General features: G+C 40.2%; 1 protein-coding gene and 1 pseudogene across 1 annotated transcript in view; both read right to left on the reverse strand.

Moving 5' to 3' along the window:
* LRRC36 (leucine rich repeat containing 36) overlaps positions 1 to 20,882 on the reverse strand; it is a 59,511-nt gene that overhangs the window by 27,015 nt on the left and 11,614 nt on the right. The window contains exons 3-5 of the mRNA XM_036275259.1: positions 18,145 to 18,337; positions 17,262 to 17,358; positions 12,936 to 13,024 (exon numbers count right to left, since the gene is read on the reverse strand). Of these exons, the coding sequence (XP_036131152.1) occupies positions 12,936 to 13,024; positions 17,262 to 17,358; positions 18,145 to 18,337 (379 nt within the window). The remainder of the gene's footprint in view (positions 1 to 12,935; positions 13,025 to 17,261; positions 17,359 to 18,144; positions 18,338 to 20,882) is intronic.
* Positions 16,383 to 17,071, reverse strand: LOC118639065 (annotated as a pseudogene).

Raw genomic sequence — 20,882 nt, forward strand, 5'->3', positions numbered from 1 at the left:
ACTTGGTCATGATAAATAATTTTTTTGATGTATTGCTGGATTCCATTTGCTCAACCCCCACTGGGGGGCATGTAGCAGGCAGCTGATCGATGGTTCTCTCTCACATCAATGTTTCTATCTCTCTCTCCCTTTCTCTAAAAAAGCAATAAAAACATATTTTTTCAAAAAGGAAAAAAAAATGAGCAAAGATTAAATAGACATTTCTCCAAAGAAGATATGCAGCTAGCCAACAAGTACTTGAAAGATGCTTAATATCACTAGCCATCAGGAAAATGCAAATCAAAACCACAAGAAGATACCACTTCATACCCAGTAGGATGGCTAGAATCACAAAGACAGACAACAAGTATGGCAAAGATGTGGAGAAATTGGAACTCTCACCTATTTTAGGTGGGAAAATAAAATGGTATAGCTTCTTTGAAAAATAGTTTGGTAGTTTTTCAGAAAGTTAAACACAGAGTTACTTAAATTGATCCAGCAATTTACTCTTAGATATTTATCCAAAGAAATGAAAATATATGTCCACACAAAAATTTGTACAGGAATGAAAGCAGCATTATAGCCAAAAATCCCATCAACTAATGAATGGATAAACAAAATATGGTTTATTTGCATAAGGCATATTATTCAGCCTAAAAAGGTGTGAAGTACTGATACATGGTACAATGTATATCTTGGAAACATCATGTTAAGTAACAGAAACCAGCCCTGGCTGGTTTGGCTCAGCAGTTAGAGCGTAGGCCTGCGGTCCAGAGAGACCTGGGTTCGGTTCCCGCTAAGAGCACGTACCTTGGTTGCAGTTTGTCCCTGGCCCTGGTTGGGTCGTGTGGGTGGCAGCTACTCGATGTGTCCCTTTCACGATAATGTTTCTCCCTCTCTCTCTCTTCCTCTCTCTCCCTCCCGCTCTGTCTGTACAACAACAAAAATATAAGTAACAGAAACCAGACATAAAAAGTCAAATATTATATTATTCCATTTACATGAAATGTCCAGAATATCAAATCCATAGGGTTAGAAATTATATAATGGTTGATAGAGGCTGGTGGGGAGGAGGGAATTGAGAATGACAGCTAAATTTTTTTAGAGAAATGAAAGTAGGTAATAGTGATGGTTGTATAACTTTGTGACTAAAATAAAAATCACTGAATTGTATGCTGTAAAAGGGTGAATTGTATAGTATGTGAATTATATCTCAATTAAAATTAAATTTTTTCCTCCACAAAAAAAAGTTATTCTACAGATCTAGGTAATTGAGTGAGATTTGAAATGAGTCCAAGAGCAAGTTCTGTCTTGGGGGAATTGGGTGAGCAATAGTGCCAATACTAAGATGGGGGTCAGGGGTGGGAGTAGGGGCCAGAAGACCCCAAATTCCAGAATTCTACAGTTAATAAGCATTTATCAAACATGCAAAAAGTCTTGCACAAGTGTTATAATTGAATAGAAATCTTAACTAGCTTATTTATTTATTTATTTATTTATTTATTAATCCTCACCCAAGGATATTTTTTCATTGATTTTTAGATGGAGTGAAAGAGAGGAATGGAGGGAAAGAGAGAGAGAAACATCAGTGTGAGAGAGACACATCAATTGGTTGCCTCCTGCACGACCCCAACTGGGGCTGGGGATTGGACCTGCAACCCAGGTAGGTGCCCTTGACCTGGAATCAAACCCACGATCCTTGGGTCGGCAGGCCCACACTTTAACCGCTAAGCCAAACCAGACAAGCCCTAACTAGCTCTTTTTAATAACAGTTTCCAGAATGGCTAAGAGCAGAATAAAGTTTTTGTTTGTTTTTTTTTCTTTTTCTTTTTAAAGTTGTTTCTTTAATCATAGGTAAAAAATACTGGGAGACCTAAGCATTTAGCATTCTTCTTTATGAAATAACTCATGATTAGTCTTTTTCTTTTTTCAAATGAGGAAGTCAAGGGAGAAAGAGACTAGTTTGAAATGACCAATCATTGCAGAACGCTGATGAGAGTCCTGGATATAATGTGATGCCAGGAGCCTATTCCCAGCCATCTTGGTTTATGTTTGGAGACTGTTGAATTGATCTCAAAGTTCCTTATTGATTCACTTAGGAAATGTGCATAACATTTGCCTCCTCCTCCTTTTTTTTTTCTTTTTTGTTAATCCTCACCTAAGTATATTTTTTCCATTAATTTTTATTTTATTTTATTTTTCACTTAGGTATTTTTATTTCTATTTTATTTTTTTAATGTTTTTAAATTTATTTTTAGTGTTGAATGTATTACAGATGTTCCTCATTTTTCCCCAATTGATGACCTCCTCCTCACTCCTGCCCCTCTCCTGCCTTTCCCCACACTGTTGCCTGTGTCCATTGGTTATGGATGTATACATATAAGTTCTTCGGTTTATCTCTTTCCACCCTCCACACCCTTTGATGTTTGTCAGTCTAGCAGTGAATTTGTACTTCTTTTTTTTTTTTTTTTTTAATCATCCTCAACCGAGGACATTTTTCCATTTTTTGTTCAGGTAGAGTGGGAGAGAAAGAGAGGAACAGAGAGAGAGAGAAACATCGATATGAAAGGGACACATCGAGTGGTTGCCACCCGCACAACCAACCAGGGCCGGGGACAAACCAACCGAGGTACATGCCCTTAGCGGGAACTGAACCCGGGTCTCTCCAGACCGCAGGCTGATGCTCTAACCGCTAAGCCAAACCGGCCAGGGCGAATTTGTACTTCTTAATCCCTTCACCTTTTTCACCCATTCCCCCAACGCCCCTCCAATCTGGCAACCAACAAAATGTTCTCTGTATCTATGAGAATGCTTCTGTTCTGCCTGTTCATTTGGTTTGTAGATTCCATTGTCGATAGATATGTATTCATTGCCATTTTGTTTGTTCATATTTTTTATCTTTTTCTTCAAGAAGACCCTTCAACATTTCATATAATAATGATTTGGTGGTGATGAACTCCTTTAGCTTTTCCTTGTCTGGGAAACTATATGGCCATCGATTCTAAATGACAGCTTTGCAGGATAGAGTAATCTTGGTTGTAGGTTCTTGCTTTTCATCACTCTGAATATTTCTTGCCACTCCCTTCTGGCCTGCAAAGTTTCTTTTGAGAAATCAGCTGACAGTCGTATGAGAACTCCCTAGTAGGTAACTACTTTTCTCTTGCTGTTTTTAGGATTCTCTGTCTTGAACCTTTTGCATTTTGATGATGATGTGTCTTGGTGTGGGCCTCTTGGGGTTCATCTTGTTTGGGACTCTCTGTGCTTCCTGGACTTGTATGTGTGTTTCCTTCACCAAGTTAGGGAAGTTTTCTGCCATTATTGTTTCAAATAGGTTTTTGATTTCTTGTTCTCTCTCTCCTCCTTTTGGCACCCCGAAATGCGAATGTTGGCATGCTTGAAGTTGTTCCAGAGGCTCCTTACACTATCCTCATTTTTTTTTTGGATTCTTTTTTCTTTTTGCTGTTCTGCTTGGGTGTTTTTTGCTCCCTTGTATTCCAAATCGATGGTCTGCTTCTTGGCTTTACCTACTCTACTATTGAACCTGTGTAAATTATTCTTTATTTCAGTTAGTGCCTCCTTAATTTATGATTGGTCCTTTTTTATGCTCTTGAGGCTCTCACTAAGTTCACTGAGGTTCTCACTAAGTCCATTGAGCATCCTTATAAGCAGTATTTTAACTCAGCATCTGTTAGGTTGCTTATCTCCATTTCACTTAGTTCTTTTTCTGGGGTTTTGTTCTATTCTTTCATTTGGGACCTGTTTCTTTGTCTCCTCATTTTGGCTGCCTCCCTGTGTTTGTTTTTATGTATTATTTAACGAGAGGTATGGGGCTATCTGAGACCAGATGCTGCTTGTTTGAAAGAATTTAGGAAAACCTGAAGCAGGATCCAAGACAGGCCAATCCTATGGTTAAGCAATTGGCAGCAGCTTGGGTGGGCCTGAAAGTTGGGTGGGGCAGGGCCTCAGGGAATCACCAGGGCGGGGCTACCAGTGTGAGCCAGGTTGCTGGAGTCCCAAATATGGTGAATGTCTGCTGCCCCAGGGAAGAGCTCACCAAAGGAACAAAGGCCTCTGACAGCACATTTGTCCCGGAGAAAGCTCCCTCTCCAGCCCTTTCTCCAGTGCCAAAAAGCTCAGTTCCTTCCTGTATGTCTCTGGTGCTCCTCGAGCTGCCTCGCCTCAAGTTTAGAGGGAGTGAGTCTGCTAAGTCCATATGTGGGCCATTTAAGGAGCTGCCTGGGGCTCCAGCTGCCTCAGCCTACTTGAGCCTCAATTCCTGGTGGTTTTTCCAGTCAGATGTTATGGGGACTTCTCTTCCTGGCAGAGCATCTGGTGTGGGACGGGGACCCCTCAGTCCTCAGGGAGGACCTTCCCAGCCGAGGTGTCCTCCTGATTTTTATCCACCACACGTGGGTGTGGGACGAGCCCTTCGTGCCTCTGCCCCTCCAACCAGTCTCGATGTGGCTGCTGCTTTAATTTAGTAGTTGTAGGAATTCTATTCAGCTTGATATCAGGTGGTTTTGAATGATGGTTGTTCTGTAGTTTAGTTGTAACTCTGATGTGGTTGTGGGAGGACATGGTACCGCCTATCTATGCCGCCATCTTGACTGGAAGTTCCTCTTTCACTTCTGATTTTGTGTATTTGGGTTCTCTCTTTTTTCCTTGGTGAGTCTAGCTAAGGGTCCATCAATCTTGTTTATCTTTTCAAAAACCAGCTCTTTGTTTCATTGATCCTTTGAATTTTTTTTTTTTCATCTCTATGTCATTTATTTCTGCTCTGATCTTTACTATTTTCTTCCTTCTACTTGCTCTGGGGTTTTCTTTTTGTTTGCTTTCTAGTTCTTTAAGTTGTGAAGTTAGATAGTCTGTTAGGAACTTTTCTTGTTTCTTGAGGTAGACCTGTAGTGCTATGAACTTCCCTCTCAGAACTGCTTTTGCTGCATCCCATAGTTTTGTGTTGTTGTGTGTTCATTTTCTTTGGTTTCCTGGAAGTTTTTAATTTCTTCCTTGATCTCCTCGGTAACCCACTCATTGTTTAATAACATGTGTTCAAATGTCTTTGCATGTTCTTGTTGCAAGTGATTCTAGTTTCATGCCATTGTGATCTGAGAAGATGCTTGATAGGATTTCAATCTTCTTGAACTTGTAGATACTTAGTTTGTGTCCTAACATGCGGTCTATTTTTGAGAATGCCATATGTGCACTTGAGAAAAATGTGAATTTTGTAGTTTTGGGGTGTAATTCTCTGTAGATATCTATTAAATCCATTTGGTCTAGTGCTTCATTTAGAGTCTGTTTCCTTGCTAATTTTTTGTCTAGAGGATCTATCCAGTGATGTCAGCAGGGTGTTGAAGTCCCCTGCTATGATTGTATTTCTGTCGATTTCTCCTTTGACGTCCTCCAGAAGATTTTAAATATATTTTGGTGCTCCTATATTGGATGCATATATGTTTATCAAGGTTATATCTTCCTGTTGGATAGATCCTTTCAATATTATGTAGTGGCCTTCTTTGTCTCTAGTTATGGCCTTCATTTTGAAATCTATTTTATCAGATATGAGTATTGCTACCCCAGCTTTTTTTTCCCTTTTCGTTTGCTTGGAAGATTTTTTTCCATCCCTTCACTTTCAACCCATGTGAGTCTTTTGTTTTGAGGTGGGTCTCTTGTAAACAACATATAGATGAGTCATGCTTTCTTATCTAATCAGCTACTCTGTGTCTTTTTATTGGAGCATTCAATCCATTTACATTTAAGGTGATTATTGATATGTACTTATTTATTGCCATTTTTGTTTAGTGTGGTTATATTTTTCTTCCTATTTCTCCTACTAATTACAGCAGTCCTTTGAACATTTCTTGAAGTGCTGGTTTGGTGCTAATGTATTCTCTTAGCCTTTTTGTGTCTGGGAACCTCTTTATTTGACCTATTTTGAATGATAACCTTGCTGAGTAGTCTTGGATTCAGATCTTTATTTTTCATGACCTTAATTACCTCATGCCATTCCCTTCTGGCCTGTAGTGTTTCTGTTGAGAAGTCAGTTGAGAGCCTTATGAGGGTTCCTTTGTAGGTAACCTGTTGCTTATCTCTTGCTGCTTTTAGGATTCTCTCTTTGTCTTTAATTTTTGGCAGTTTAATTACTATGTGTCTTGGTGTGGGCCTGTTTGGGTTCTTCTTACTTGGGGCTCTCTGTGCTTCTTGAACGTGAATGCCTTCTTCCTTCACCAAATTAGGGAAGTTTTCTGTCACTATTTCTTCAAATATATTCTCTAACCCCTGCTCATTTTCTTCTTCGGGGACTCCTATGATGCCAATATTATTATGCTTCTATTGTCCCACCGTTCTCTTAAGCTGTCTTCCTGTTTTTTAATTGTTTTTTTTTTCTTTTGGTTTTCTGATTGGTTGATTTTTTTCTACCCTGTCTTCTAATTCACTGATCCCGGTCCTCAGCTTCTTCTACTCTGCTGTTTAGACGTTCCAATGTGTTCTTTATTTCTGATATGTCATTCTTGATTTCTTCTTGGTGGTTTTTAATTTCCAATTGGTTGATTTTCAACATTTCTATGTCTTTACTCATGGTGTTGATGTCCTTACTCATGCTGTTGAGCTTCCTCAATATCATGGCTCTGAATTCTAGCTCTGCTAACTTCCTTAACTGCTCCTCATTTATCTCATGTTTGGTAGGGGTCTCTTGTTCTTTAATTTGGCATTTGTTTCTTTGTTTCACCATTTTGGCTATCACAGTGGGTTTTGGAGCTTGCCAAATTTTTCCTAGGGTATTGGAATTCTGCTATTTTTAGCTCCCTATCCTGGGTTTGTTTGAGCGTGGGAGGACCCACATTAAACACCACTGTCAAGTCTTATTTTCCTGGGCAGGGTTGCAAGCCCAGGAATGATTCTGTTATCCTTTAGCTTTTAGCCTGGAGGCTATTAGTCGTGATTACTTGAAGAGCCTTGTGTTCTCAGTTGAATGAAAAACTCCCTCAGGTGCTCAGCGGAAGGGGATTTCCCGAGGATGGGGCAGATGCTGGTTGTTAATGAGCCTCAATATGCATTTCAATGGCCCACAGAGTGGGGTTGAATCTCCGAGGGAGGGGCCACCACCTTTCCCCAGAGCCCTGGGAAGGAGTAAGATGGCCACCGTCCTGTGTAGCTGCAACTCAGCAAAAGCTCTGAACACCCTCCAAATCCCAAGTGTCCTCACACAGTTCCAGTCCACCCTCCCTCTACCAGAGCCCATGGTGAGTGTCTGTGGCTATTTTAGCGTCTGTCCTGGCTCTGTGCTGTGGAGCCACTTCGGACTTTAACCCCGAGGGCGCTGGTCACAGCTAAGACCTCTACTGTCCATGGGCTCCCTTCTCATACCTCCGCAATCCTACCAGGATCGAGTCAGTGTCCCTGGTTATATGGTCCGTGAAAGCTGCTTTTCTGTTCTTTCCCCCGACGATTTGTCTTTTTTTTTTTTTTTTTTTATCCTCACCCGAGGACATTTTTCCATTTTTTGTACAGATAGAGTGGGAGGGAGAGAGAGAGAGAGAGAAACATCGACGTGAAAGAGACACATCGAGTGGCTGCCACCCGCACAACTAACCAGGGCCGGGGACAAACTGCAACCGAGGTACATGCCCTTAGCGGGAACCGAACCCAGGTCTCTCCAGACCGCAGGCCAATGCTCTAACCGCTGAGCCAAACCGGCCAGGGCCGATTTGTCTTTATTTTAGTTGTAATTCCAGTTTGGTCCTGGGAGACGGTCTGTGTAGCTTCCATTCACTCCACCGCCATTTTGGAATCTCAATAAGAGCTTTTTATATAGAATGGATACTAGACACTTGTCATATATATGAGATGCAGATATTTTCTCCCATTCTGTAAGTTGCCCTTTTACTTTCTTAATAGTGTCCTTTGAAGCACAAAAGTTTTTAATTTTATGAAGTCCAATTCATCTATTTTTCCCTTGGTTGTTATGCTTTTGGTGTCCTATTCAAGATATAGGTTCACTCCTAAAAAAGAAAAACTGATGCTTTTCTCTGCTGCCATTATGACTAAGCATATCATTTACCAAAATAGGGGAAAATCAGAAAAAATAAGCAACTTGCATTTTGAGATAGGTTTTTTTCCCTTATACTTCCATTTACTTTCTTTTTTTTCTTCAAATGTAAAAAAACCCAACACTTAATTTCAAAAGCAAATATAATTATGACATTTTTGTCTATTCCGAGTTTTACACCCACATAACCAAAGTGATGGAACCATAATTCAGCATATTTGAATAAAAATGTTTTATATTTGTAATGAGAGAGAAATGGCTTTATAACACTGATACAGGTACAAAGAACTAGTAGTTGGCTTTTTCAGTAATCATAGTTGGTCAGTAATCACACTTTTGGCCGAAAACCTTGTACTCTATGTGAGGCTGAAACAGAGATGCACTGCCCATATTTCTTCCAAGGAAGGACTTGTTTCTCTTCAGAGTCTGCCTCAGCTTTAGAGAACTACCTCCTGATGTCATACACTTCCACAGGTGGTCTACATCCAGAACCAAAGGAGGCCCAGGCATTTGCCTAGAGTGGGACAGTGCTTGCTCTAGCTCTCTCTCTGACCCACCTTCCTTCCTGTTTCCTTTCAATGTTGATCTCTAGTAAACATCTTGTACCCTAGATTCTACTGAGACAAATTTTTAAGAGCAGAACTAGTCTAGTACCAGTCTCCAAAATAAATGAAGCCTTGAGCCAGTTCCTTAAGTTGCTAATCCCAATAAAAAAACTTAATCCCTGACTTCTGAAATATTAATATATGATAACCACTACAGATATGAAAATCATGAAAGGAAATCAGTGGTTTTTCTCCCACCATCAACAGATTGCCGGCAACCTTAGTAACCTTGTATTTTTCCACCTTAAATATCTGATATGTCTTTTATTCAGAAATTCAACTCTTCGCCCAGCTGGTGTGCTCAGTGGTTGAACGTCGACCCATGCACCAAGAAGTCACTGGTTCGATTCCTGGTCAGGGCACATGCCCAGGTTGTGGGCCCAATCCCCAGTGGGGAGCATACAGGAGGCAGCCAATCAATGTTCTCTCTCATTGATGCTTCTATCTCTCCATTCCTCTCTCTCTCAAATCAATACATAAAAATAAAATAAAATAAATCCAACTCTTCTGAAGTTTGTACTCCCTAGCAAAATGCTGCAGGTAAAAATACTTAAGGTTTGTGTGTGTGTGTGTGTGTGGGGGGGGTATTGTTGTTGTTAATCCTCACTCATAGATATTTTTTCCATTGATTTTTTTTTTTAATCCTCACCCAAGGATATTTTTCCATTTATCTTCAGACAGAGTGGGAGGGAGAGAGATAGAAACATTGATGTAAGAGGGACACATCGACTGGTTGCCTTCCACATGACCCTGACCAGGGCTGGGGACAAACCACAACCGAGGTACATGCCCTTGGCTGAAATCAAACTGCAACTCGTGGTTCTCACTGACATTCTACCACTGAGCCAAACCGGCCAGGGCTGCATTGATTTTTTTAAGAGAGAATGGAAGGGACGGAGGGAGGGAAGAGAGAGAGAGAGAAAGAGCAAGAGAGAGAGAGAGAAACATTGATGTGAGAGTGACACATCGGTTAGTTGTCTGCCAAACGTGCCCCAACAGGGGCAGGGATCAAACTTGCCACCTAGGTATGTGCCCTTGACTGGGAATCAAACCCACTGTCGTCAGGTATGTGGGCTGATGCTCTAACCACTTTGCAACACCAGCCAGGGCACTTAAAATTTTACCTCTTGTTCTCTTCTCATTCCTCAAGGATTTAATCAATCTGTACTTCCTCATTTGCATTCACACTGCTATTATTGCCCTTTATCAGGCAGGTCTCATTTGTTGTTGTTGTTTTTCTATTTATCTTCAGATAGAGTGGGAGGGTGGGAGGGAGGAAGTCGGGGGTGGAGAGAGAGAAAGAGAGATAGAGATATCAACGTGAGAGGGACACATCAACGGGTTGCCTCCCGCATGACCCCCACCACGGCCAGGGACAAAACGCAACTGAAGTAGATGCACTTGGCCAGAATTGAACTCGAGACTCATTGGTTTGCAGGTCAATGCTCTACCGTTGAGCCAAACCAGCCAGGGCTCATTTTGTTTTTTATTTTTATCCTCACCTGAGGACATTTTTACATTTATCTTCAGACAGAGTGGGAGGGAGAGAGGGGGAAGAGAGAGAGAGAAACATCGATGTGAGACACAGTGACTGGTTGCAACCCACATGGCCCTAACAGAGGCTGGGGACAAACTGCAACCGAGGTATGTGCCCTTAGCAGGAGCCAAATTGGGGACTCTCTGGTCTGCGGGCTGACGTACTAACTGCTGAGCTAAGCCAGCCAGGGCTCATTTGGTTTTTTAACATGTTTAGCTTGAGGGGCTGGAAAGTTATCCAGTGGTGATTCCAGGTATATATTACTAATTCAATAGAAATGGGAGACTGGTGCAGAGAGAGACTGATACAGTTTGTCAAAACTAGACCAATATATTTAAGAGTCATCTACAGGGAAGAAATAAAGCAAGTTGTGGAAATAGATGAGATCAATAAGGGCAAAGAGTAGAGAAAAAAGAGAGACTAAAGACATAGTCTAGATATGCTTGTTTTAGGGGTTTGGGGAAAGAGAGAGGAACCTTTGAAAGAGACAAAGATGCCCTGGCCGGTTTGGTTCAGCGGTTAGAGCATTGGCCTGTGTACCAGAAAGTCCTGGGTTTGGTTCCCACTAAGGGCACATACCTCAGTTGCAGTTTGTTCTCCGCCCTGGTTGGGGTTGTCTGGGTGGCAACCACTCAGTGTGTCTCTTACATCAATGTTTTTCTCTCCCTCTTCCTCTCTCTCTCCCTCCTGCTCTATCTGAAAATAAATGTAAAAATGTCCTCGGTGAGGATTAAAAAAAAGAAAGAGACAAAGATTATGTGGCTAGGAGAGTAAGATGAGAATCCAAGAGAATGGAGTTTCCCTGCCTAGTCTAAATGATTAGTGGGAAAGCACTCTTTTGAACAACTGAGCTAGTGAGAACTGTTCTCCAAAAAGTTCTCTACTAGCCTGTGGCAGGACCATTAACATGGCATAACCACATTAGTCATATTGAATTACCAACAGTGCTTACAGGCAAAACTCCCTAGAGATCTAGCACAAACATAATTTTCAGTGGAAGCAAAGCTCTTTAATGTTTCAAAATAGCAAAATAAATTTTATTTTTAAAAAACCAGGCAACAGCTGGAGTTTCTAAGAGCCTTTAAAAATGGGTCCTGTGTCTAGTAAAGCAGTTTGTTCTCAGCAGAGATTGTGTCCTTTAAAACAGTTTAATTCCTGGAGTGAATCTTTATGTGTGGTAATGATGCAATATGACATAAGTGAAATTTAATTCAGCTCATACAAAAAGGCAAATTATGCTTCAATGTTTCTTTGCCTTTCTGGAAATCGATATATAAATGCTTGTACCTAGAAAAGAGACAGGAAGGCTGTATAACAAATTAACTGGGACTCTCTTCAGGGAAAAGGTTTATGAGTGATTAAAATATTATTCTTCATGCTTTTCAATATTTTCCAAAATTATCACAATATAATTTAATCAATTCTGAAATATTAAAATGCTATTTAAAATGAAATAAAGAGCCTTGGCCGGTTTGGCTCAGTGGTTAGAGTGTCGGCCTGCGGTCCAGAGAGACCCGGGTTCAGTTCCCACTAAGGACACGTACCTCGGTTGCAGTTTGTCCCTGGCCCTGGTTGGTCGTGTGGGTGCAGCCACTTGATGTGTCCCTTTCACATCAATGTTTCTCTCTCTCTCTTCCTCTCTCTCCCTCCCACTCTGTCTGAACAAAAAAATGGAAAAATGTCCTCGGGTGAGGATAAAAAATAATAAATAAATAAATAAATAAATAAATAAATAAATAAAATGAAATGAAATAAAGAAATGTATGGACCATGACCTATGTGCATTGAGACTTCCAAGAAAGAAAAATAAAAATCATACCTCACCTAGTTGCCACAGACATGCTCGTATGTTCCTTTTTTGTTTGTTTGATTCCTGGTCAGGGCACATGCCCAGGTTGCAGGTTCAATCCCCAGTAGTGGGCGTGCAGGAGGCAGCTGATTGATGTTTCTCTCTCTCTCTCTCTTCCTTCCTCTTTCTCTCTAAAAAAATCAATAAAAACATATTTTTTAAAAATGTGGTAGCCCTGACTGGTTTGGCTCAGCAGTTGGAGCCTCGGCCTGTGGTCCAGAGAGACCCGGGTTTGGTTCCCGCTAAGAGCACGTACCTCGGTTGCAGTTGGTCCTCAGCCATGGTTGGGTTGTGCGGGAGGCAGCCACTTGATGTGTCCCTTTCACGTCGATGTTTCTCTCCCTCCCTCCCTCCTTCCCTCCCTCCCACTCTATCTGAGCAAAACATGGGAAAATGTCCTTGGATGAGGATAAAAAAAAAATGTGGCATAACCACTTTAATCACATTAGATTACCAATGATGCTTACAGATGACACTCTCCAGGAATACAGCACAAACACAGGAGATTCTGCAGTTGCAAAGGTTCAAGGTAGAGAAGCCCAGAAGGCCCAAGGTGTGAGCTGCATTGATGCAGAAGAGTCATGAGTCTCTGGCTAATGAATCAATAACCTTAGCAATGCTAAGGGGTTCGTGGGTACTGGCAATGCAATTTTTAGGATGTACTAATGATGTAAAGTGATATAAATGAAATAGAACTCTGAGTACAGCTTGTGCTTTGATGGGTTCTGGCTTAGTCCTGTTCAATAAATAGGGCCCTTCTGGCAATGACAGAAAAGAGTAAAAAAACCGCCAATAAATCTTGTGTTTGTTTCAAATCTATGCTATTTCTCAACTATTTTGTCTTCATTCTACCCAAGACTGGCCACAAAAGCTGAAACAACTAATGTTTTAATCACTTGTGATTAGAGAGAGAAAACTTACTAATTTCAATCCTGTTATCAACATCAGCACTGACTTTTGATGCAGAGCTCTCATCTGTCACACGGTTTTTCATTGTCTTCTCCCTGGAGCTGCCACATAGAATAATTTATTTAAAACTCAAAGCTTTTTGAGATCACCAATAAATGCCATTTAGAAAGTACTAATTCATAATAATCACATTTTTAAATGCTCTAGGACATATTAATTTCACAAAAATTTCAATTAAAGTCGTATTTTTACTGGGAACATGATAGAGAAGGACACTTATAGCTCAGCCTTTAAAGTATGAAAGCCAGAAAATTCAGAACTTAGACATTCTGTTTTTTTGATACAAATTTAGATCTGAATGATTTTGAGGGATTTTCTTTTATATTAAAAAACTCAAAATATAGAAAGGAAGGTTCTGCTGCCAAGAATTATAGTGGAGACAACTACAGCCATTAATTAGAAAAACAGACAAGAAAGGCAAGTAAGTGTTTGCATTTCACTCATGTACTATAGTTAAACTGAGAAGTACAGTAAGTAAACAACCTAGACTATGAACCAGGGACTTTACACCCACCATTTCATATAGTCATAAAAGCTCTCCTATGATCTATTATCCCCAGTTTATGGGTTGGGAAAACTAGGACTCAGATAGGCTTAAATTTTTTTTTTCTTCACTCAAGGTTGGAGAGCTTGTAGGAAATTACTGGGCACATTTGTTGAGTAAAATGTTGAGCAACATTTTACCTCTGGCCCTGGCCGGTTTGGCTCAGCGGTTGGAGCATCGGCCTGTGGTCCAGAGAGACCCGGGTTTGGTTCCCGCTAAGGGCGCGTACCTCAATTGCAGTTTGTCCCCGGCCCTGGTTGTGTCATGCGGGAGGCAGCCACTCGATGTGTCCCTTTCACGTCGATGTTTCTTTCTCTCTTCCTCTCTTTCCCTCCCACCCTATCTGAAAAAAAAAGGAAAAATGTCCTCGGGTGAGGATAAAAAAAACAAAACAAAACAAAACAACAAAAGACATTTTACCTCTGGTTTTGCAATCATTGTATAGTAACTAAACAGAAATATTAATGGCACTAAGTATTTGCCTTACTAGAAAATTTATTCAGTTACACATTAATTCTTCTATGTATTTCTATAGTAAGCAGGGTACACTAATGCATTTAAAATAGGAATTACTTTATAAAATACATATATACAAATAATTTTTTTTTTTTTATTTATTTTATCCTCACCCGAGGACATTTTTTCGATATTTAGCTCAGATAGAGTGGGAGGAAGAGAGAGAGAGAGAAACATCGACATGAAAGGGACACATCGAGTGGCTGCCACCCGCATGACCAACCAGGGCCGGGGACAAACTGCAACCGAGGTACATGCCTTTAGTGGGAACCGAACCCAGGTCTCTCCGGACCACAGGCCAACACTCCAACCGCTAAGCCAAACCGGCCAGGGCTACAAATAATTTTTAAAGAAACATTCCATTTCTTTCTACTGCAGGGTGCATTTTACTCTATATAAATTAACTTCAATGAACCTGGCTTTAAAAACAGAAAACTAAGAAAAAATAGGGAACTAAGGATGCTCTCTGAGGGTTACATTATAAAACAATGGATTCAGAGCAGAGATAGGAAAAGTCACTAGAAAAAAGAAGGATCTCAGGCCAACAGGCACTGACTTCATTAATCATTCAACAGATTATTTCTTAGTATCTTATATGGGCTAGACACTCTTCTAGGCACTAGGGATATTGCATAAAAGACAAGCAAGATCCTTGTTCTAATGGAGCTTATGTTCTAGTGGAGGGGGAAGATAATAAACAAGCAAACAAAAAACTTATTATGCGGAAGAATATTTAACGTTGTGGGGATATGTTCATGATACAAAATTTAAAATGGTATGTAGAGGAAGCAAATTACTATAAAATAAAAATATTTTAGTACTATATATTATATAATAATATTATATATAAATATACATACATATACCTAAGACTATAAGGATATGTATCAATATAATCAGTGTTTATTTCAGAATAGTGGGATTTTAAGTTACTATTTTATTCTTTGTGTTTTTTTGTGTACTTTCCAAATTTTCAACAATATGCATTATTATTATTATTTGTTGTTGTTGCTAATCCTCACCCTAGGGTATTTTTTCCACTGATTTTTAGAGAGAGTGGAAGGGAGGGACGAAGGTGGGAGGAGAGAGAGAGAGCGAGAAACATCAATGTGAGAGAGACACACTGATTGGTTGCCTCCCGCACATGCCCCTCGAACAGAGTTGGGGATTGAAACTACAACCCAGGTAGGTGCTCTTGACTGGGAATCAAACTCGAGACCCTTTGGTGTGTGGCAGATGCTCTAATCACTGAACCACACCGACCAGGGCTGCATGCATTACTTTTATCTTTAAAAAAATACTAATAGATACATCTACATGTTCTGTGTGTTAACTATAGGTACATAGGTGTCCAGGATATATACCAAACATTGCTAGTAGTTAACTCTTGGCAGCAGAATATGAAATAATTTTGACTTTTTTCACTACAGTTTTCTATATTATTTAAATTGTTTGTAATTGACTTCTACTTTTCAAAAATTGTAAAGCCACTTAAAAAAACACACATGGGTTTTGAGTAGAAAATATGGTACCTTATTTTGATAGGATCTTAATAACAAGGAGTAGAAATTCTACCATTCAGATACTTTAGAGCCTCCAGGTCTGTTTACTTTTGGTTTTGTAAAGAAATGCTTCCCTTATCATCTTTTTTTTTTTTTTTATCCTCACCTGAGGACATTTTTTTCCAATTTTTGTTCAGATAGAGTGGGAGGGAGAGAGAGGAAGAGAGAGAGAGAGAGAGAAACATCGACGTGAAAGGGACACATAGAGTAGCTGCCACCCACACGATCAACCAGGGCCAGGGACAAACTGCAACGGAGGTACGCGTCCTTAGCGGGAACTGAACCCAGGTCTCTCTGGACTGCAGGCCGACACTCTAACAGCTGAGCCAAACTGGCCAGGGCTCCCTTATTATCCTTTAACAAATTTATCTCAAACAAATTTATCTCTGTCCATGGTAACATAATGCTCCTAATTCAATAGGAAAAGACTGTGTAATGATTATAACTCTACCAAGAAAGAGTTGATAAGCATTTGTGGGGATGATAAGTTATCTTATAGTATCTATAAGCTTTGAACATACCTTTAGAGAATTTACAACAATTACATTCAAAGCAGACCCAATAGTTTAATAAATCAGAAATGTTCCCACTGAGGGCCAGATTCTTATCCCAGAAAAATCTCAGTATGTTGAATCAGATACTTTTATTCCTAGTTAGAGGATTCTTACAACTTAATATTTCTGCTGGAAAATAAAAAAGTTAAGCAGGAATTCATTATTGTTTATGTCCAAAACCAAACTAAAAAATAATTATTTTTATCACTAAAAAGCAATCCATTTATTTAATCATACTCTTTTTAGGCAATTTTAACTTTTTCCACCATGGTAAGACCACTTTGTATTTTTCACTTTCAGTCTTTTCTTCAAACACACTTTTCAGAAGAATCCACATCACTATCTCTATTTTTTATCTTCTCCAATGAGAAGATCCAATGTATCTCCCACTTTCACTGTTCTGCTTTTCTTCCATAATTTTTCCCAGGTCAGCCTGAGTTCACCTTTGTAGAATGCATATTCCACTTTGTTTCTGCTGACATCTAGGCCTATTTTTAGGATAATATCATACCGAAAAGACTGCACTACCTTTTCCAGGTCTTTGTAGTCTTTGGCTACACTGGGATCATCCTCAAGCTCCTCTTGCTCACTCACCTCATTAGGATCTCTCTCTTCATCAGAGTCCTCTTCACCTTCAATTTTCTGCAGTCTTTTTAGCGAATTTTTTGGAGCTTATATTACTTTTGAGTCTTATGGAAAATGGGAAAATATATTCTGGAGATATTAAAAGTCCTGGGAGTCTCAGTGAGAAAATGTTATGGAAAAGTGTTTTATAAATTGCTGCATTTAATTTGGTACTAGAAAAATATAAGTATTGATTCCAGAAAGCACAGAGTTTGTGTGAAGGTGTCCAATCCAGGTGTCTGGTTTTCTTAAAATATTGGTGGGCAATCTGACACTAGTCATTGCCATGATGCATACAACCTCTGTTTATCAGCTACTCACACTCTCTCTTTCTAATCTGCTGCTTCCCTCTCCAGCAGGTATGTATTGGTAAATGCTGTACGTCAGAGCCACTCATCCCTCCTCCCTCCCCGCAGCCATGCTAACCTCTGGCCTCCAGGCCCAAACTAAAAAAAATTTTTGTGAAGAATCTTCTTACCTTTTTTCCACCTCTAAAAGAAAATTTTCACTGTTGCCCAACTGACTAAAATGCAGCTTGGCAGCTTTTCTCTCACTTTCTCGTACGGCTCGGTCATCTGGAGGCAAAAACTGTGATCTGAGCATGTTTCTTTTTTGGAGTAAACAGTAGTGAGTCAGAAAATCATATTCACAGAGTAAAAACTGAAGATAAGTCTTATCTTTTGTTAGAGACAAGTCACAAAATAATGCTATTATGTTGTCACTGGAGCAAGTAGTAACTCAGAGAGACTACATGGATACCATAGCAACAACTGCCACATAGGTGTAACTAGCCCTGCAGGAAAGTAGAGCTTGGGCAGCAAACAACCCAAATGGCACAATTTTCAAGTTGAAAGTTACACCATTTCTGAAAGACTTCAATTAGTTTTCACTACAATAACTTTCCCAGGAACATGTGAAATCAAATTTTATTTCAATAAATGTATATTCAACAATAACATTATAAAGAAATACAGACTAACTTATTGGAAGGAATATTTATTGTTGCTTTCCAACTAAGCCCCAAAGAGTTATATTAATTTTCTATTGATAATACAGTTGCAAAGTTGGGGCTCCTGGAAAAATACATCTCAACCTGGAAACTTTTTGTTGGGGAGGAAGTAGTGGTGAAACCATCAACTGAAGAAAACTAAAGCTGGAAGTAACTGATAAAATCATAGATTGCCATTCAATAAGCAATAAAAGAACTTGTCACACATCCTGCCAACAAAAGAGTTGCATAAATATTAATTAATAAACCAAATATATCCTGCCAGTGCACACTCTGGGCCAACATCCAAAAAGTTAAGAGGTAGCTGGTTTAAAGCAAGATTCTAGGGCAAAGAACGGGAGGAGGGTCTCACCCAATTTCTCCAGAGTTTGTAGCGTGTACACAGCAAAGAGCCTATAATCTGTATCTTTCCTGACAACAGGATTGAGTCTCAAATCTAGTTCTTTGAGGAAAGATAAAGGCTGTAGGCGGGACACCTCCACTAATGAAGGAATGTTGTTATAATATAAATTCAGGTCTTGAAGTGAGCATAAATACTGGATGCCCTGCAAGAAAAACACCACATTATGAAAGTGCACATTGGTAAGGACTAATAATCTCACAAATAAAAGTAGAAATATATCTATTACTTTCCATCCTTAAACATATAACCTGAGTCACCAATGAGAAAAGCAGGGTTCAAACTCCCATTTAGTGTCCTGAGAATAAGAATACTGCAGCCCATGGGCAATGGATGTTCTATACATTAAATAATTCACAGATCTCATACATCTCCTTTACAAAATCTGACTTTTAAATAGCTGCAGCCAATTCTCTACTTCTTTTGCTCCCTGATCACTCTCCCAGTCCAATCCTTCCCAGTGGTATCCAGGCCAAGTCACTTTTGCACTTCTCTAACCCTTGCCACAACTAGCCCCCTGACCCCAGAAACATCTCAATTTATAAGAGGAAGGGAGGTAAGCAAAAGATATGACTCTGGGACTTCCAGTCAAGATGGCAGCGTAGGTAAATGCTGTATTGTGTCCTCCCACAACCACATCAAAGTTACAACTAAACTACAGAACACCATCATTCAAAATCACCTGAAATCAAGCTGAATGGAAGTCCTACAACTACAGAATTAAAGAAGCAGCCACATTGAGACTGGTAGGAGGGGTGGAGGTGGAGGGGCTGGTGCCATATCCACGTGTGGTGGATAAAAATCAGGAGGATACCTCCGCTGGGAAGGTCCTCCTCAGGGTTCCAGTGCCAGGAAGAGAAGTCACCATAACTTCTGGCTGGAAAAACCAGCAAGAATTGAGCCTCAGGGAGGCTGAGGCAGCTGGAGCCTTAGGCAGCAACTCTTAAAGGGCCCGCACATGGACTTATTGGACTCACTCCCTTTAAGCTTGGAGGGGAGGCAGCTCGAGGGGCGCCAGAGACATACAAGGAAGAACTGAGCTGTTTGGCATTGGAGCGAGGGCTGGAGAGGGAGCTTTCTCCGAGACAAACATGTTGTCAGAGGCCTTTGTTCCTTTGGTGAACCTTCCCTGGGATGGCAGACAGCCTCCATATCTGGGACTCCAGCAACATGGCTCACACTGGTTACCCCGCCCTGATGATTCCCTGAGGCCCCGCCCCACACAACTTTCAGGCCCACCCAAGCTGTTGCCAGTTGCTTAATCATAGGATTGGCCTGTCTTGGATCCTGCTTCAGGTTTTCCTAAATTCTTTCAAACAAGCAGCATCTGGTCTCAGATAGCCCCATACCTCTCATTAGTAATACACAAAAACAAACACAGGGAGGCAGCCAAAATGAGGAGACAAAGAAACAGGTCCCAAATGAAAGAACAGAACAAAACCCCAGGAAAAGAACTAAGCGAAATGGAGATAAGCAACCTAACAGATGCTGAGTTCAAAATACTGCTTATAAGGATGCTCAATGGACTTAGTGAGAACCTCAGTGAACTTAGTGAGGGCCTCAAGAGCATAAAAACGGACCAGTCAGAAATGAAGGAGGCACTAACTGAAATAAAGAATAATTTATACAGATTCAATAGTAGAGTAGGTAAAGCCAAGAATCAAACCATCGATTTGGAATACAAGTAAGCAAAAAACACCCAAGCAGAACAGCAAAAAGAAAAAAGAATCCAAAAAAATGAGGACAGTGTAAGGAGCCTCTGGGACAACTTCAAGCATGCCAATATTCGCAATTCGGGGTGCCAAAAGGAGGAGAGAGAGAACAAGAAATCAAAAACCTATTTGAAACAATAATGGCAGAAAACTTCCCTAACTTGGTGAAGGAAACACACATACAAGTCCAGGAAGCACAGAGAGTCCCAAACAAGATGAACCCCAAGAGGCCCACACCAAGACACATCATCATCAAAATGCAAAAGGTTCAAGACAGAGAATCCTAAAAACAGCAAGAGAAAAGTAGTTACCTACTAGGGAGTTCTCATACGACTGTCAGCTGATTTCTCAAAAGAAACTTTGCAGGCCAGAAGGGAGTGGCAAGAAATATTCAGAGTGATGAAAAGCAAGAACCTACAACCAAGATTACTCTATCCTGTAAAGCTGTCATTTAGAATCGATGGCCATATAGTTTCCCAGACAAGGAAAAGCTAAAGAAGTTCATCACCACCAAACCATTACTATATGAAATGTTGAAGGGTCTTCTTGAAGAAAAAGATAAAAAATATGAACAAACAAAATGGCAATGAATACATATCTATTGACAATGGAATCTACAAACCAAATAAACAGGCAGAACAGAAGCATTCTCATAGACACAGAGAACATTTTGTTGGTTGCCAGATGGGAGGGGGTTTGGGGGGATGGGTAAAAAAGGTGAAGGGATTAAGAAGTACAAATTCATTGCTAGACTGACAAACCTCAAAGGGAAGAAGGTTGGGGGGTGGGAAGAAATAAACCAAAGAAGTTATATGCATAACCAATGGACACAGACAACAGTGTGGAAAAAGGCGAGGTGGAGGGGGGCGGGAGTGAGGAGGAGGGCATCAATGGGGGAAAAATGAGGAACATCTGTAATACATTCAACAATAAAGATTTTTTAAAAAAGAAATAAAAACCAGATATATAGAAAAAAAA

This window comes from Molossus molossus, unplaced genomic scaffold, assembly GCF_014108415.1.
Source record: "Molossus molossus isolate mMolMol1 unplaced genomic scaffold, mMolMol1.p scaffold_m16_p_21, whole genome shotgun sequence".
Taxonomy (NCBI): domain Eukaryota; kingdom Metazoa; phylum Chordata; class Mammalia; order Chiroptera; family Molossidae; genus Molossus; species Molossus molossus.